General features: G+C 46.0%; 1 protein-coding gene across 1 annotated transcript in view; it reads left to right on the top strand.

The window, feature by feature from the left end:
* The window catches only part of MINDY4B (MINDY family member 4B), a 46,639-nt gene that overhangs the window by 11,248 nt on the left and 18,312 nt on the right, over window positions 1-17,079 (top strand). Inside the window, exons 6-10 of the mRNA XM_070403752.1 lie at window positions 6,446-6,611; window positions 7,127-7,192; window positions 11,345-11,415; window positions 13,194-13,266; window positions 14,016-14,174. Of these exons, the coding sequence (XP_070259853.1) occupies window positions 6,446-6,611; window positions 7,127-7,192; window positions 11,345-11,415; window positions 13,194-13,266; window positions 14,016-14,174 (535 nt within the window). The remainder of the gene's footprint in view (window positions 1-6,445; window positions 6,612-7,126; window positions 7,193-11,344; window positions 11,416-13,193; window positions 13,267-14,015; window positions 14,175-17,079) is intronic.

The raw sequence follows: 17,079 nt of genomic DNA, 5'->3' as shown, positions 1-17,079 counted from the left end.
ACCTCTTAGGGGATGTCCAACTGCAGGTTTAGGATCGGGCTTAAACCAGCAGTTGGACATTCCTCTCACAATCTGGGATGACTGGCTCCTAACCACTCGCTTGCCTGCCTGCCTGATCGCCCCTAACTGCCCTCCCCTGCAGGCCTGATCACCCCTGACTTCCTCTGCCTCAGCCCCCACCACAATGGCTTTGTCCAGAAGGAAGTCAGACGTCTGGAAGATGGCCAGTCGACCCGGTCTAATTAGCATATTACCCTTTTATTAGTATAGACAGATTATATAGGATAGGATTGCTTAACTGGGGGGAAAAGCCTTTTTCAGCAGGAGGAGATGCTCTTGGAAGACAAAAACACATAGAATCCCTATATCTGGCCTGAGAGCCAGCCAAATGCACTATAGTGCCAAACCGGTCATTAAAAAATTGAATCACTTTCTTACACCTTACACCAAATAGCTGTTGCCCTTAAAACCCCTCCTCAGCCCCCACTTTAGGTTCTGCCTTTGCAGTTCACCCAGATTTGGTTCTGATTGGTTGGTTTCTATGCCAATCAGCATCTCTGGGCCTATCTCCAGGCCTGATCATTGAGGTGGGGCTGATCAGCAGCCGCCCCAGGCTGCTGGTGAGCAGGCTGAACTGCTGACCTCTAGGAGAGAGAGAGAGAGGCTTGGCTGCTGCTGATTAGCCTCGCCTCTCTCTCTCTCTCTCTCTCTCTCTCAGAGGTCAGCAGTTCAGCCCGCTTGCCTGCTGCGCACACAGCCTGGCATTTGGTTGAGCCTCTGGTCATTGTGGATGTTACAACCCTGGCACTTTCTCTTTCTATAGATATAGATATAGATATAGATATAGATATAGATATAGATAGATATAGATACACTGAGTGGCCAGATTATTATGATCACCCCATCAGTACTTCATTGGGCCACCTTTTGCCTTCAATACTGCGGCAATTCTTCTTGGCATTGACTCCACGAGATGTTGAAAGGTGATGCGAGGAATCTGACACCATGCCTGATGAATAGCACTGTCCAGTTCTGTGAGATTTGATGGTTGTGGAACCAGCTGCCTGATGGCTCTTTTAACTTCGTCCCTCCAATGCTCAATTGAATTGAGATCTGGTGATTGTGGGGGCCACCTAAGCAAGGTAAAGTCTCCCTCATGTTCTTGAAACCACTCCTGCACAATACGAGCACCATGGCATGGTGCATTGTCTTGTTGGAAGAAGCCATCTTCATTGGGATATGCCATCAACATGATAGGATGAACTTGCTCAGCAATGATACTTAGGTATGTTGTGCTATTCAGACATTTATAATGGTCTGGCCCTCTAGCAACGTCAGCGTGAAATTATAGCTAATTTGCCTACAAACGTCAGGTGGTCATAATAATCTGGCCACTCAGTGTGTGTGTGTATATATATATATACTATGAACAACTATATGCCAATAAGCTGGACAATGTGGATGAAATGGAAAAATTCCTAGAAAAACACAATCTTCCAAAACTGAATCAGGAAGAACCAGAAAACCCAAATAGGCCAATAACAACTGATAAAATTAAAACAGTAAAAAACAAACAAACAAACAAAAAAACTCCTGGCAAACAAAAGCCCTGGTATGGACGGCTTCACAGGAGAGTTTTACCAAACGTTAAAAGAAGAACACCTATCCTCCTCAAACTATTCCAAAAAATTTTAGAGGAAGGAACACTTCTGAGCTCTTTTTATGAGGCCAACATTTCCTAACTCGAAACCAGATAAAGACACTACAAAGAAAGAAAATTATAGGTCAATATCCTTGATGAACATAGATGCTAAAATCTTCAACAAAATATTAGAAAATTGGATCCAGCAATACATTAAATGGATTATACACCATGACCTAGTGGGATTTATTTCAGGGATGCAAGGCTGGTACAATATTCACAAATCAATAAATGTGATACATCACATAAAGAAACTGAAAGGGTAAAAAAATCACATGATCATATCAATAGATGCAGAAAAAGCATTTGACAAAGTCCAGCACCCATTTTTTATAAAAACTCAGCAAAGTGGGAATAGAGGGATCATACCTCAATATAATAAAGGCCATATATGACAAACCTGTAGCCAACGTCATACTCAAATGGCAAAAACTAAAACCATTTCTCCTAGGAACAGGAACGAGACGGGAATGTCCACTTCCACTACTCTTATTCAACTGGAAGTCTTAGCTACAGTGATCAGACAAGAAGAAAACTACCCTAGCTGGTTTGGCTCAGTGGATAGAGCGTCGGCCTACAGACTGAATGGTCCTAGGTTCGGTTCCGGCCAAGGGCACATGCCTGGGTTGTAGGCTCGATTCCCAGTAGGGGGCATGCAGGAGGCAGCCGATCAACGATTCTCTCTCATCATTGATGTTTATATCTCTCTATTCCTCTCCCTTCCTCTCTGAAATCAATAAAAATATTAATTAAAATTAAAAAAGAGGAAAACATAAAAGACATCCAATTTGGAAGTGAGGAAGTAAAACTCATTATTTGCAGATGATATGACATTGTACATAGAAGACCCTAAAGACTCCACCAAAAAACTATTAGATTTAATGAATGAATTCAGCAATGTAGCAGGATACAAAATTAAAACCCAGAAATCAATGGCATTTTTATACACCAATAATGAATTTTCAGAAAGAGAAACTAAACAAATAATCCCATTTACCACTGCAACAAAAAAATAGGATATTTAGAAATAAACTTAACCAAGAAGGTAAAAGACTTATATTCAGAAAACTACAGGATATTCAGAAAAGAAATAGAGGAAGATATAAACAAGTGGAAGAATATACTATGTTCATGGATTGGTAAAATTAACATTATTAAAATGTCCATACTACCCAAAGCAATCTATAGATTCAATGTAATCCCTATTAAATTACCAACAGCATATTTCACAGATCTAGAACAAATACTCCAAAAATTTACCTGGAACCTGAATAGCTGCAGCAATCTTGAGAAAGAAAAACAAAGATGAAGGAAACACAATACCAGATATCAAGTTATACTACAAAGCCACCATAATCAAAACTGCTGGTACTGGCACAAGAACAGGCATATAGATCAATGGAACAGAACAGAGACACCAGAAATCAATCTAATCCATTATACTCAGTTAATATTGGACAAAGGAGGCAAGAGCATGCAATGGAGTCGAGACAGTCTCTTTAATAATAGTGTTGGGAAAATTGGACAGGTACATGCCAAAAAAATGAAACTAGTTAATTTTTACCCCATACACAAAAATAAACTCAAATGGATAAAAGATTTAAATGTAAGTCATGAAACCATAAAAATCCTAGAAAAAAATAATAGGCAGCAAAATCTCAGACATCTCTCATAGCAATATGTTTGTGGATACATACCCTAGGGCAAAGGAAACTAAGGAGAAAATAAGCAAATGGGACTACATCAAAATTTTAAAAGGTCTGCATGGCAAAAGAAACCATCAACAAAATGAAAAGGGAGTCCATTGTATGGGAAAACATATTGATAAATGGTTAATATCCAAAATATATAAGGAATTCATGCAACTCAACAAAAGGAAGACAAACAATCCAATTAAAAAATGAGCAAAGAACCTAAATGAACACTTATTCAAAGTGACAAACAGATATCCAAGAGACATATGAAAAAATGCTCAAAGTCACTAATCATCAGAAAGATGCAAATTAAAAAAATAATGAGGAATTAACCCACACCTGTCAAAATGGCTACCATCAACAAATCAACAAATGTGAAGTGCTGTAGAGGATGTGGAGAAGAGGGAACCCTAGTACACTGCTGGTAGGAATGCAGACTGGTGCAGCCATTATGGAAAACAATATGGAGTTTCCTCAAAAAATTAAATATGGAGCTGCCATTTGACCAGGTGACCCCTTAGAAATATATCGTAAGAAAGCCAAAACACCAATCAGAAAGAACATATGCACCCCTATGTTCATAGCAGTGCAATCTACAATAGCTAAGATCTGGAAAGAGCCCAAGTGGGCATCAGTAGATGAGTGGGTAAAAAAGCTGTAGTAAATTTACACCATGAAATACTATGCAGCAGTAAAAAAAAAAAAGAGAAGGATCTCTTACCCTTTGAGACAGCATGGAGGGACCCGGAGAGTATTATGCTAAGTGAAATGAGCCAGTCAAAGAAAGACAAGTATCACATGATCTCACTCATATGTGGAATCTAATGAACAAAATAAACTGAATGACAATATTGAAGCAGAGACATAGAAACATGGGATAGACTGTCAAGTCTCAGAGGGAAGGTGGGGATGAGTGGGTGGATAGGAAGAAATTAACCAAAGAACTTGTATACATAGATGCATAACCCATGGACACAGACAATAGTGTGGTGAAGGCCAGGAGTGGGGGGGGAGGGGAGGGGGGTAGAAGCAGTGAGTGGGGAGGGAAAGGGGACATATGTTCATAGCAGCACAATTCACCATAGCTAAGATTTTGAAACAGCCTAAGTGCCCATCAGCAGATGAGTGGATTAGAAAACTATGGTACATCTACACAATGGAATACTATGCTGCTATAAAAAAGAAGGAATTCATACCATTTGTAGCAGCATGGATGGAACTGGAGAGCATTATGCTAAGTGAAATAAGCTAGGCAGTGAAAGAAAAATACCACATGATCTCACTCATTTATGGATAATAAAGACCATTATAAACTGATGAACAAAAAGATAGATACAGAGGCAGAGGAGCATGGAACAGACTGTCAAATTACAGCGGGAAGGCTGGGGAGTGTTGGGGAGGGCAGTAAGAGATCAACCAAAGGACTTATATGCATACATATAAGCATAATCAATGGACACAAGACACTTGGGGGCGGGGGTGGGGGGCGGTGTAAGGGCATGTGCCCAGGGGTAGAGGAGGCCAGGGGAAGATCAATGGGGAAAAAAAAGGAGACATATGTATTACTATTTGTAAGACTTTAAACAAGAAAATAAATTTTTTTTAAAAAAGAATGGGGTTCTTGTGAAGTCTAGCCTCAGCCTGATCCCGGGAGCTTATTGCCCATACACAGCTGAGAGAGCAGGGCTTCGGTACCTCCGCCCCATCAGGCATCGACCTTGGCCATCTGCAGGAGAGGCATAACTCCTCGTCACCTCTGGGCCAGGTGCCTCCAGTACTTCAGAGAAAGTTGAAAAGTAGGAGCCAGTAGCAGCAGTACTGGAAGCAGCTGGGTGACATGTCCACCAACTAAGTAAAAGGGATCCCAGAGAATCTAGATGGAGCACACACAATATTTGCTGCATGAATGTAAAGCATTTAACACAGTCCTGGTATGTGGCAAATATGAAATACATGGTGATGAGTAACTTCTGTGATAGATCAGCTCCACGAAGCCTCCTGCACCTTCCCAGCCACGCGTTCTCTCTCCTGTACTCTCACAGCACTCTCTTTTGTTCTCATCTGCCTCCTACTAGGATGTTGGAGTATGAGGCTCCTTGTGGCTCATTTCTCTATTGCCACAGAACTAGATGGATTCTGTAAGTTATTGCTGAGTTCATTAATGAAACCCCATGTGTTTCTTCATTGGGACAACAGTTGTCAGTGTAAAATACTGAGAAAATAGGCATAGTTAAGTATACCACTAAAGATGGGTTCTTATTTCCTGGGAGGTTGGACAGCCTGAGATTATTACTCAATGTAGTGTAATGGTTAGGACTAGGGAGTCAGGAGCCAGACTGCCCACATTCAAATCACTGCTCTACCCCTTTAAAGATGAATGACCAGGGGCAAATTACTCAACCTCTCTGTCTTAACTTCCTCACCTCTAAAATGGGAGTACTAATAGTTTCTACCTCACAGATGTGAGGACTAAATGAGGTGATATGTGTGAAGTGCTCAGTACAACACTGGGCACAGTGAGTGCCAGGTGAGTGTCAGCTCCGGGTTAATAAGGGCACCCTGGAATAGACCTCCAGTGATGCACAGGCTGTGGTCAGGCAGACAGGACATACGTGGCATGCACATTAAAGGCAGACAAGTGCATGAGCAAATGTGGGAAATATGTTCAGGGACTGGTCCATCTGGGGCAGAGGGTTTGCAAAATGGAAATCTGGGAGATAAAACTGGGAGAATTGTTCGGGGCTGTGCTAGGAAAGGGCCTGTGTTATTGGGTTAAAGAACATAGCTCAGTCCCTGCTGGAGTTCTGGAGAGAGGACAGTGGTGGGACTCAATGGCGGCAGTAGTAACTGCCCGCCCCCCATATTACCAAGAGCAATATGCTGCTGAGAGGACACCAGTTCCAGTGACAGCAGATAGGACAAGCCCTTATGACATCCTCGCAGTGTAGGTTGATGAAGGAACCAACCCTGTATTCAGAGTTCATAAGAGTGGAGGCCCCAGCACATGGCCAGATGACGGTCCATTCTAACCCCACCTCCTGCCTTGCAGTCTATGTGCAATAAGCAAGCAAGAGCAGAAGCAGGCCCTGGCTGCGGCACTCGCTGGTATCCTGTGGGTGGCAGGAGAAGCTGAGAAGGCCATCATCTGTCTTGTCACTGAGGACACTCAAGTCACCTCGACTCCTGACTATGCTGGGGACAATTTCACTGAGAGGGTGAGTGCAGTCTGGGTACTGGTTCACCATGGAAGTGGAGGTGGGGCCCCATCGATGCTTCTGTGAGGTCTGCTGTGGCCAAAGGGACCATTCAAAGAGGTGATGGGCAAGGATTGTAGGTGATCCAAACAGCTAAAACAGAGAATCCTGCTACGGATTTCTCCTTCCACCATGATCAAGAATATCCCATACCTGAAATCATCATAAAGTGCATTTCCATGCCCACTGTCTTAAATATAGCTAAACTCTACCTATTGGGGGGAAGGGGTTTGTTTATGGTTTTACTGCTTAAGATATCATATTGATTTAAAACTGAGGGATGTAAACGTGAGGCCAGTAGCCACCCAATTTTACCATGTTTTATATGTCCTTGTATAAGAGAATATGTCAGTTTTTAGCAATGTGATTTTACAATGAAGCAAAAATCTCCCTTGAGGTAATAACAGTGAATTGACATCTTATAGGTGTAACTTTCATCTTCCTTCTCATTTTAATCTTCTTTTCCTGATTTATAGCTTCAGCTGTTTGAAGTTTTGGAGAAAGAGGCCACTGAGAAATTCATCTATGATCATTTACAATGTGTAAGTGTTTAAGTACTGAGATAATTACTTTATGTTGAACTGATCTTACAGGAACCTTCTTTCTTTTACAAAGTGTCTTTTTAATGATACTTGTTAAGAAAACCAGGTCGTCTTGAGGGCTCAGGAAGGGCAGACCAAGAGAAAGGAAGCCCGCCTCTCCCTCCCCGCAACCTAGAAAGAGGCAGATCACACACCGGCCACTCCTTGGCTAATCAAGCCCAGAAAAGAATACGATAGAGGGCATGTGCCAAGATTTCTTTTGTGGAGAGAAAATGTTAAAGCAGTCTTGCCTCACCTAGTGAATAAAAGACAAAAATGGTAGACAACGAAGGTTCTAGCCCGAATTGCCAAAGTGACCATTCACATCGATGCTCAGGGAATTACTTCTGGTCTGAAAAAGTTGTCCCTGTTTCACCTTTTCTATCAGCACCTTCTGCACAGTGTTCTCCTCCGCAATGGTTCTCACCCAGCCCCTGGAAAGTAATGGAAGGTTTTATTTTAAAAGATTCCTCTGTGGAGAAACAAAGGAAAGCTGATTTTCTGAGGAATTGAGATGACAGTGTGAACGCAGAGGAACCTGAGCAGGGTGACGGTGAAGCCACACAACTTTGGGCTGTGTAAGGGGACTGTGATCCATGGAACTCACTGCTCTGCTCCTTTCAAAGGCCGTAGAGGCAGAAACCTGGGGGTTGAGTTCTCAGCCACACTAACTGTATAAGACCTTGGTTAGCCTGGTTCCCCTGGGCCCATCTCGCCTACCACCTCATAGGTCTGTGTTTGGCAAAAGAATGGTCTCCCAAAGATGTCCGTACCCTGGTCCCGGGAACCTATGACTGTTACATCACATGGCAAAGGGGAATTACGGTCTCTAGTCAGCTGACTATAATAGGGAGAATATCCTGGATTACCCAGGTGGGCCCGATGTACTCACAGGGTCCTTGAATGTGGGGGAGGCAGAAGAGAGGGGAAGAGTGATGTGGGATGAGAGGTGTCATCACTGTTGCAGCTTTGAAGATGGAAGGTGGGACCGTGAACCAAGGAATGTGGGCAGGGCCACTAAGGCTGGAAAGGAAAGGAAACAGATTCTGCCCTGAAGCCCCCAGAAAGAAAGTGGCCCTGCTGGCATCTTGATTTTAGCCCTGTGAGGTAGCCATTTCAGACTCTGACCACCAGAACTGTTAGATAATAAGTTTATATTATTCAAGCTTCTAAATTTATAGTAATTTTTTATAGCAGCAATATGAAACTAATAAAACCTGATGATAGATTTTCAATGGCTGACATGAAATGTTAAGCTGGAAGCCTGCTTAGAGACTATCTTGCAAGCGGGAGATGCTTAATGGGGTTACACAGAGAGAGGAGCCATGTAAGGAATAAATGATCCTTCCAGCTAAAAGAGGCACATGCTTCCCCCTCTGTCTTCCATCTCTTCAACTCAGACCAGGGAAAGTCTAATTCATTAGGAAGGACCCCCACATCTGCAAGGTCTTCTCAGGAGTTGAGAATCAGAGGGCCAGTGCTGAAGCTCCTCACAGGCTTTCCCCATCAAAGGCTAGGAGTGAGTTGGAAAAGCTAACAAAGGCCCTAAGCCAGTGGTTCTCTCCGAGGATGAGGCCCAGAAATCAGGATTTTAGAAAGATTCCCAGGTGATTCTAATGTGCAGCCAAGGTTGAGAACCACTGCAACTGCGCAGCACAGGTAGGCTCAGCACAGAACTGCCTGCATCAAGCCGACCCAAGCTGACCCTTTCCATAGCCGCGCTGAGGACAGGTTGGCCCCATTTCCTGAGCAAGAGGGAACTTGATGCATATATTCTGAAGGGTGCTTCCTGACCAGAGGCTGCTTGTTGTGATCATCCCCCATTCGTTATCAAAATGCACCAGTACTGTGTCCTAGTTTAAAGCACAGATCTCAAGTGAGGGGTCTGAGGGCTACATGTGAGCAGCAGACCTGTTGTTATAGGTTGAAGTGCATCCCCCCAAAATGATATGTTCAAGTCCTAACTCCCAGGACCGATGAATGTGCTCTGATTTGGAAACAGGGTCTTTGCAGGTGCAATCAAGTTGAGATAAGGTCATGCTGGATTGGGGTGGCCCTAATGCAATGACTGGTGTTTTTATAAGAAGGAAATTTGGGCGCAGACCCAGACATGCAGGGAGAGCACCCTGTGATGATGGAGACAGAGGCTGGGGTGATGCATCTCCCAGACCAAGGGACACCAGGGATTGCCAGCAGCCACCAGAAGCTGGGAAGATCAAGGAGGGATCCTCCCCGGGGCCTGGAGAGAGAGTGCGGCCTTGCTCGGACACCTTCAGTTAAGACTTCTGGCTTCCAGAACCAGGAGAGAATAGTGTCCTATTGTTGTAAGTAATTCAGATTTTTAATAATTTGTTATAGCAGCGCTAGGAAAGCAATACACCTATATCTGCAGCATTAACCCACACAGTGTTAGTTTTTTGTTTTTTTTTAATTTGAATCAGCAACAGTCAAAGCCAATCAGAAAATCCCACATAAAAACCTGGACTTTAGCTTCCCCCGCCCATGCCCCACCCCCACTCCCCGAAAAAAAAAAAATCAGGAAATTTGCTGCTCTAGACCTATAGCTCAGCATGTCCTCAGTTAGCTGAGCGTGACTCCCATTAGACAAGTTGTGGTGGAGTGAATGATGTTACCTACCAGGTATGAAGGGCTCTGATGAAGTTTAAGATTTTGAGATGGGGAGATTATCTTAGCTTATCCTGGTGGGTTCAATTAGTCATGGGTTTCATAAGGAAAATGAGGTGGTGGGAGAGAAAGAGGAAGAGGTGCAGTGCCAAAGCAGAGTGGGGAGGGCTGTGTAATGTGGGATCCTTGGCCAAGAAACAAGGACGGCTTCCAGACACTGGAAACAGGCAGGAAAGCCTCCAGGTGGGATGCAGGCTGGCCAGCCGTTTGAACCGGGTGCACTGACACCAAGTTGGGTTTCTAACTTCCAGAACTTCAAATAATAAATTCATGTTGTTTTAGGTCCCCACGTTTGTGGTAATTTGCTATGGCAGTGACAGGAAACTAGCATGCAAGCCTTCTCCAGGTTGCCTCGGCCCAGCCCTCCCTCACAGCCTGCAGTGCGCCCATTTGGGTTCCTGTCTAGCTCCTATGGCACCGGAGTTTGTCAGGCCCTGGTTCCTGGGGCACTGGAATTTATTCTCCTGCCAGTCAGATAGTGAAGGGGACAAATGAATCCATAAAAGGCAAAGCACGGGCATTTTAGCTGAAGCCTTCCTGATACAGTGCCTCTAAGGGAGGGGCCTTACCCTGGTATCTCGAAAGCCAGCCAAGGAGCTTCTTTGCAGCAGGTAGAGTGTGGACCAAAAACTAAGATAAGGCCAGTGAAGGAGAGGCCCTGAATGTTGGCTGGGCAATTTGGATTTGATCCTGGAGATCACAGGGCACCTTCAGAAGGTTCTGAGAAGAAAAGCAACCTGCCCAAGGGAAGAGACAGAGGAGAAGTGCCTCAGAAAAGAACAGGTACTGGGACCTAGCACGTTCCGTTCTGAGACTCAAGGCAGGTATTTGCATGCGTCATTTCACTTTTGTAACAAACCTGGGGGAAAGGTATTTTTATATGCAATTGCAGATGAGGAGATTGAGCTCAAAGAAGTAAGATAACTCTGAGTTAGTGAGTAGTAGAACTGGTTCTGAATCCAGGTCTGTATAACTCCAGGTCTGTATTTCTATAAAGCCTCTCATCCCTCACCCCCGCCACACTCCCCCTGAGTTCAACCAAGAGGGATGCACTGACTAAGGAGAGACTGGGAAGGGAGGCCAGCCAAGAGCAGCCCTGGGACTTGGGCTAGGATGGACCCAGAAAAATGGAGAGGAAAGATATGCTACATCCTAGCCATGGTTTGAAGAAAATCGCAAGACAGAAGTGGAGGAAAGAAAGAGAGGTTGAAAATCGAGAGAATGATGGTATCATTGGCAGGCTGGAAGCAGGAAGGAGAATGCATTTGAGAGTGGAGATAGATCTAGGGGAGCAGAGAGAGCTCCAGCTGCCCTTTAAGCAGCTAGAAAATAAATCTCTCAGGCAGTAAATCCTTGAGTTCATGCCCACAGGTATTCATAGCTGCATTGCTTGGAGGCAAACGTGCTTTTCCCTTGCTTTCCAAACAGTTCAGTGGGGAAGGAAGCCACGGTGTCATCCTGTTTCTTTACAGCCTGATCTTCTCCAGAACATTTGAAAGGTATGTTCTACAAATATTTACCCAGCATTTCCTTTGGCTCTGGGGTCACATAAACCATGTACTCTGGTGTTGGAGAATACTTTCATGCCTACTGGAAACGAGTGCAATATTTTTCTAGTGGATGCTCTTTCTGTTGATACGTCCTTTTCTATCATCAGTTTGGCCATAGTAATGGGTAAATGACTGTCATCAGGAAACTTTGAATCTGCTTTTGTGGTACAGTGCTAGGATACTTTCTGTGGTTATAAATAGTGGCAGACAACAAAGCTTATTTGTACAATTTTCATATAAAATGTTTTATTACTTATATGCACAGTAAAATAGATTCTCAAGTATTTCTTTTGCCTCTGTAATATGCAAAGGCCTGTTCTTCACACTGTGGAAAATACAAATAAAAGAAGATAGAACCCTGGCCTCCTGCAGGTTCCAGTCTGGGAAAGACGAGAGGTCCACATAGAGCAGCGGTTCTCAACCTGTGGGTCACGACCTCTTTGGGGGTCGAACGACCCTTTCACAGGGGTCGCCTAAGACCATCGGAAAACACATATATAATTACATATTGTTTTTGTGATTAATCGCTATGCTTTAATTATGTTCAATTTGTAACAATGAAATTGGGGGTCACCACAACATGAGGAACTGTATTAAAGGGTTGTGGCATTAGGAAGGTTGAGAACCACTGACGTAGAGCCTGGGCAAGTCCCAGCTGGTACTTGATGGGCCAAATGAGGTGTGAAGACAGTTAATCCAGTGGGTCCCAGAGGAGGAAGGATGCCCAGCAGTTATGAGAGTCAAGGAAGGCTTCTTAGAAGTAGACTGAAAGAGGGGTAAGCTTGGCGAGAGCTAGAGAGCCCCCAGAAGGGAAGAATTACAAGCCCTGAGGCAGTATTCCTGAAACCTGTCTTTTGTATATCACCATCACATTTTTGTGGTCTATATTATTATTGCTTAAGCTTGCTTTAAATCAACACACATTTAAATATTAACTTCTTTCCTAACATTAATGTCCTTTAAATCACGTATTTGGTGTGCTGAAGACAAATATGTATTAGAAACATCACTATAAAACATTTTTAAATGCTCATCTCTGTGCCATCCAAAACCATGCCATACTTTGGAAAGCACTGCCCTGAATTATACCTGATGCCCTCAAGGCATTTGCCATGCTTGACCAGTCTCTGGGTCGTATTCTCAAAAGGGAGTGACCTCTAGTCCTGGGAATAGGTTCTGTCAAGAACATATACAGCTCTCGTACCAGCACCTTCCGCTCGGTGACAATAGGAGCCATGTTGCACCTTGACTTTAACATTGTCCAGGGTAGAAACCCAACTCCTGGTCTCTGATGAAACAGTAGAGGCTGCCCTTCCATAGCCAAGAAATGAGCTCAACCCCCAAGCTGGTGTTTTCCACTTAAACAGTCTGTTCAATTCTGCCTTGGGCCAGTTCTCTCTGGAGTGGTCATCTATCACCACCCTAAGCTAAGCATCCCTTGTCCCAGAGCAGTGTCTCTACTGAGCCCAGCATCGGAGCATACGCAGGGATTCCAACGCGTGGGGTCTGTGGCTTCTCCCACCTGCACCCACAGCTTTCCCTGTGCAGCCCCAGTCCTAGAAGCTTTCTTGCGAGAGAAGGAGACAGGGAGGGCACACGGGAGGGACAGTGACCAGGTGAGCCCATGTGACTGCCGCTTTGTGTTGTGCTGGAGGGAGGAGAGGCTGCAGGTCCTTGGTGCAGTCATCCTCTCTGACCAAATGCTGATGGCATCTCCCATTCTGCAGGCTTCAGAAGGACCTAGATGTCTCCACCATTCATCTGCTACAACCAAATGCTGGAGGCTTCCTATGCAGGCAGGTAGGGGGAAGACTTTGGCTTCTGTTGTGGAATGTGAATCAGGCTTTTAAAAAATTGAACATATTCTCTTAAATGAAGAGAGGTCAATTTATCCTGGAAAGACTAAGATGCTGCCCTGAGTTTGTTATCAGATCTGACCTTCCAGCTCCCATTACAGTCCTTTCTAGTTTACCTCTGAGAGGCCTCTATCCCTGAGAGTCTAGAAACATTAGGAAATATCTTTTTTCCTTTTAATTGAATTTATTGGGTGACACTGGTTAACAAAATTATACAGGTTTCAGGTGCACAATTCTACAACACATCATCTGTACACTGTACTGTGTGTTCACCACCCAAGTCAAGTCTCCTTCCATCACCATTTATCCCCCAATACCCTCCTTCACCTCCCAAAAATATCTTGTTAAGACCCACCAGGAATCCCTAATAACTGAAAGAAAAGTTCTATAATAACATATTAGTCTCCTGCTCCTTAAATCCTAACCATGGAAACCAAAGTTTAAAAGGAATGTAAAGGGAGGATGAGCAACAGGTTCTGAGTGGGGCACATGGGAAGTTATGGACTATGGCTCAAGAAAAACAGTTGTTTTAACCCTAAAATGTTAATGCCATACATTTTTCCAGAATTACGTGTGTGATTTCATTCTTTTCAATAAAAATGGTAATTTTAAAATGATTATTAAAATAAAAAAGAAATTAAGTCCTTGTGTCGTTGCTACCTAAAATGTAGTATTTATAAACTGTGTCACTAGGCAGTTTTGAACATGGTTTTAACTGGAAGAGCAAGTCCACATGTCTTTAATGGCTGTCAAAATGGGAAGTCTCAAGAAATACTACATGGAGTCCCAGCACGCAGTAGCATCGGCTATTTGCAGTGGGGGAAGCAGACCTCAGAGGATGGGCTTTCCCAGGTGAGTGGTCCTGATTCTCAATTGCACGACCAAGTGCCAATGTTTTGACATGTTTAAGTCTCTATGTTAAGGTAGTTCAAGTGTGATCTTACCTTTGCCCTTTCCTGAATACCCCTCACCCACCACACACACACACACACACACACACACACACACACACACACACATACACACACGCAATGCACGCACACATACATGGAGACTTTCAGGTCTAAACAGAAATATCCAACTCTACTTACTTCATATTTTATTTTATGTATTTTACTAGAGGCCTGATGCAAGAATAGGCCTTCCTTTGTGTAAGCGTAGGCCTTCCTTTCCCTGGCTGCCGGCACTGGCTTCCCTCTGGCATCTGGGACCCGGGCTTCCCTCCTCCGGCCGCCCACAGGCACCCAGGACCCAGGCTGCTTCCCTTTGGTCCCGGCTTTGTCAGGAAGGATGTCCGGAATGACATCTGGAAGGCGTCCAGTCTAATTAATATATTATCATTATATTATTATAGATATAGAGAAAGTATAGGTAATACAAGTAATATGTAAATAAGTTTTTAAAAACAAACCTGAAATAGTCCTAGCTGGTTTGGCTCAGTGGATAGAGTGTTGGCCTGCAAATCAAAGGGTCCTGGGTTTGATTCTGGTCAAGGGCATGTATCTTGGTTGCAGTCTCCTCCCTGTCCCAGGCCTTGGTCAGGGCTCATGCAGGAGGCTACCAATCAATGTGTTTCTCTCACATTCATATTTCTCTGTCTTTCCCTCACTCTTCCACTCTCTCTAAAAATCAATGGAAAAATAACCTCTGGTGAGGTTTTAAAAAAAAAACAACCTGAAATATACAGATAAAAGGAAAGTCCTCTGGCATCCCACCCAGCTACAGATACCCTTCTCAGAAATCACTACTGTCAATAGCTGGTGGGTATCTTCCCAATCCTTTATTTATGAAAATGAGCAAATACATTTTATCTATTGCTCAAAGCCTTAAAAAAAATCACTGGGGGATAAAGGGAAAACCTTGGTTTTTTAGTTATTTTATTTTATTTTATTTTTCAACTAGAGGCCTAGTGCATGAAATTCCTGCATGGGTGGGGTCCCTAGTCCTGACCAGTGATCAGGGCCAATCAGGGCCAGGATGATTGGGGCCAGGCCGATTGGGGCCTGCCAGCCGGGGGGAGGGAAAAGGGGGGAGGGACTGTGGGGCATTGGCTGCTGGCCCCGAGGAGGAAGTTGGCCCTTGGCACCCCTGGGAAAGGGGCCGCATCCACCATCACCAACCCCCGGTTCCCCATCCCAGCCCGGGGCCCAGCCCTGATCAAGTGATTGATCGGGGCCTGCTGGCCAGGGGGAGGGACTGTGGGAGATTGGCTGGCCAGGGGAGGTTGGCTGTGGGAGTGCACTGACCACCAGGGGGCAGCTCCTGCATTGAGTGCCTTCCCCCTGGTGGTCAGTGCGCATCATAGCAACTGGTCGTTCCGGTTGTTTGGTCATAACAGTTGCTTAGGCTTTTATATATATACTAGAGGTCTGGTGAACAAAAATTTGTGCACTGGAGCGGGGTGGAGTGTCCCTCAGCCCCACTTGTGCCCTCTCACAGTCTGGGACCCCTCGGGAGATAATGACCTGCTGGCTTAGGCCCGTTCCCGGGTGGCATAGGGCAGGCCCAATCCCTAGGTGCAGCCCCTGGTCGGTCTCAGAGCAGGGCCGATTGGGGAGTTGGGGCACCGCTCCCTGTCATGCACAGAGCAGGGTGGATCGGGAGGTTGCGATGCCACCCCCAGACATGCTCAGGGTAGGGCCAATTCGGGGGTTGGGGCACCGCCCCTTGTCACACTCAAGGCAGGGTCGATGGGGAGGTTGCGGTGCCACCCCTTGTCACGCACAGAGCAGGGCCCATTAGGGGGGTTGGGGCTCCGTACCCTGTCACACACAGAGCAGGGCAGATCAGGGGGTTGGGGAGCTCCCCCCTGTCATGCACAGAGTAGGGCCGATAGGGGAGTTGGGGCACCGACCCCTGTCACACACAGAGCAGGGTGGATCAGGGGGTTGGGGTACTGCCCCCTGTCACCCACAGAGAGGGCCGATCAGGGGGTTGGGGCACCACTGCTGTCACACTCAGGGCAGGGCCGATGGGGAGGTTGCGGCTCTACCCCGTCACACACAGAGCAGGGCCCATGGGGGGTTTGGGGCGCCGCACCCTGTCACACACAGAGCAGGGCCAATCAGGGGGTTGGGGAGCTCCCCCCTATCAGGCACAGAGCAGGGCCAATCAGGGGGTTGGGGCGCCTTCCCCTGTCAGGAATAGAGCAGGGTGGATAGGGAGGTTGTGGCCCCACCCCCTGTCACACACAGAGCTGCAGGGCGATCAGGGGGTATGGGTGCTGCCCCCTGTCACACTGCTCCAGGGGCCAGGAGGCCTCACGGCTCCGCTGATCCCAGTGCTGGGAGGTCTCGCTGCTCTGCTGCTCCAGGGGCCAGGAGGCCTCGCTGCTCCACTGATCCCAGGTTCGGGAGGCCTCGTGGCTCTGCTGATCCTGGGTTCGGGAGGCCTCACGGCTCTGCTGATCCCGGTGCTGGGAGGCATATTACCCTTTTACTATATAGGATAGAGGCCTGGTGCATGGGTGGGGGCCGGCTGGTTTGCCCTGAAGGGTGTCCCGGATCAGGATGGGGGTCCTGCTTGGGTGCCTGGCCAGCCCGGATGAGGGGATGATGGCTGTTTGCAGCTGGTCACACCCCCTTCAGGGTGGAGGTCCCCACTGGGGTGCCTGGCCAGCCTGGATGAGGGGATGATGGCTGTTAGCAGCTGGTCACACCCCATTCAGGGTGGGGGTCCCCACTGGGGTGCCTGGCCAGTCCGGGTGAGGGGCTGAGGGCTGTTTTCAGGCTGGCAGGCGACTGAAGCTCCCAACCTC

This window comes from Myotis yumanensis, unplaced genomic scaffold, assembly GCF_028538775.1.
Source record: "Myotis yumanensis isolate MYYU_CA2020_CCGP unplaced genomic scaffold, mMyoYum1.0.hap1 SCAF_2, whole genome shotgun sequence".
In the NCBI taxonomy this organism is placed as follows: Eukaryota; Metazoa; Chordata; class Mammalia; order Chiroptera; family Vespertilionidae; genus Myotis; species Myotis yumanensis.
The sequence above is the reverse complement of the archived record's forward strand: the minus strand, read 5'-3'. Positions and strand labels throughout refer to the sequence as shown.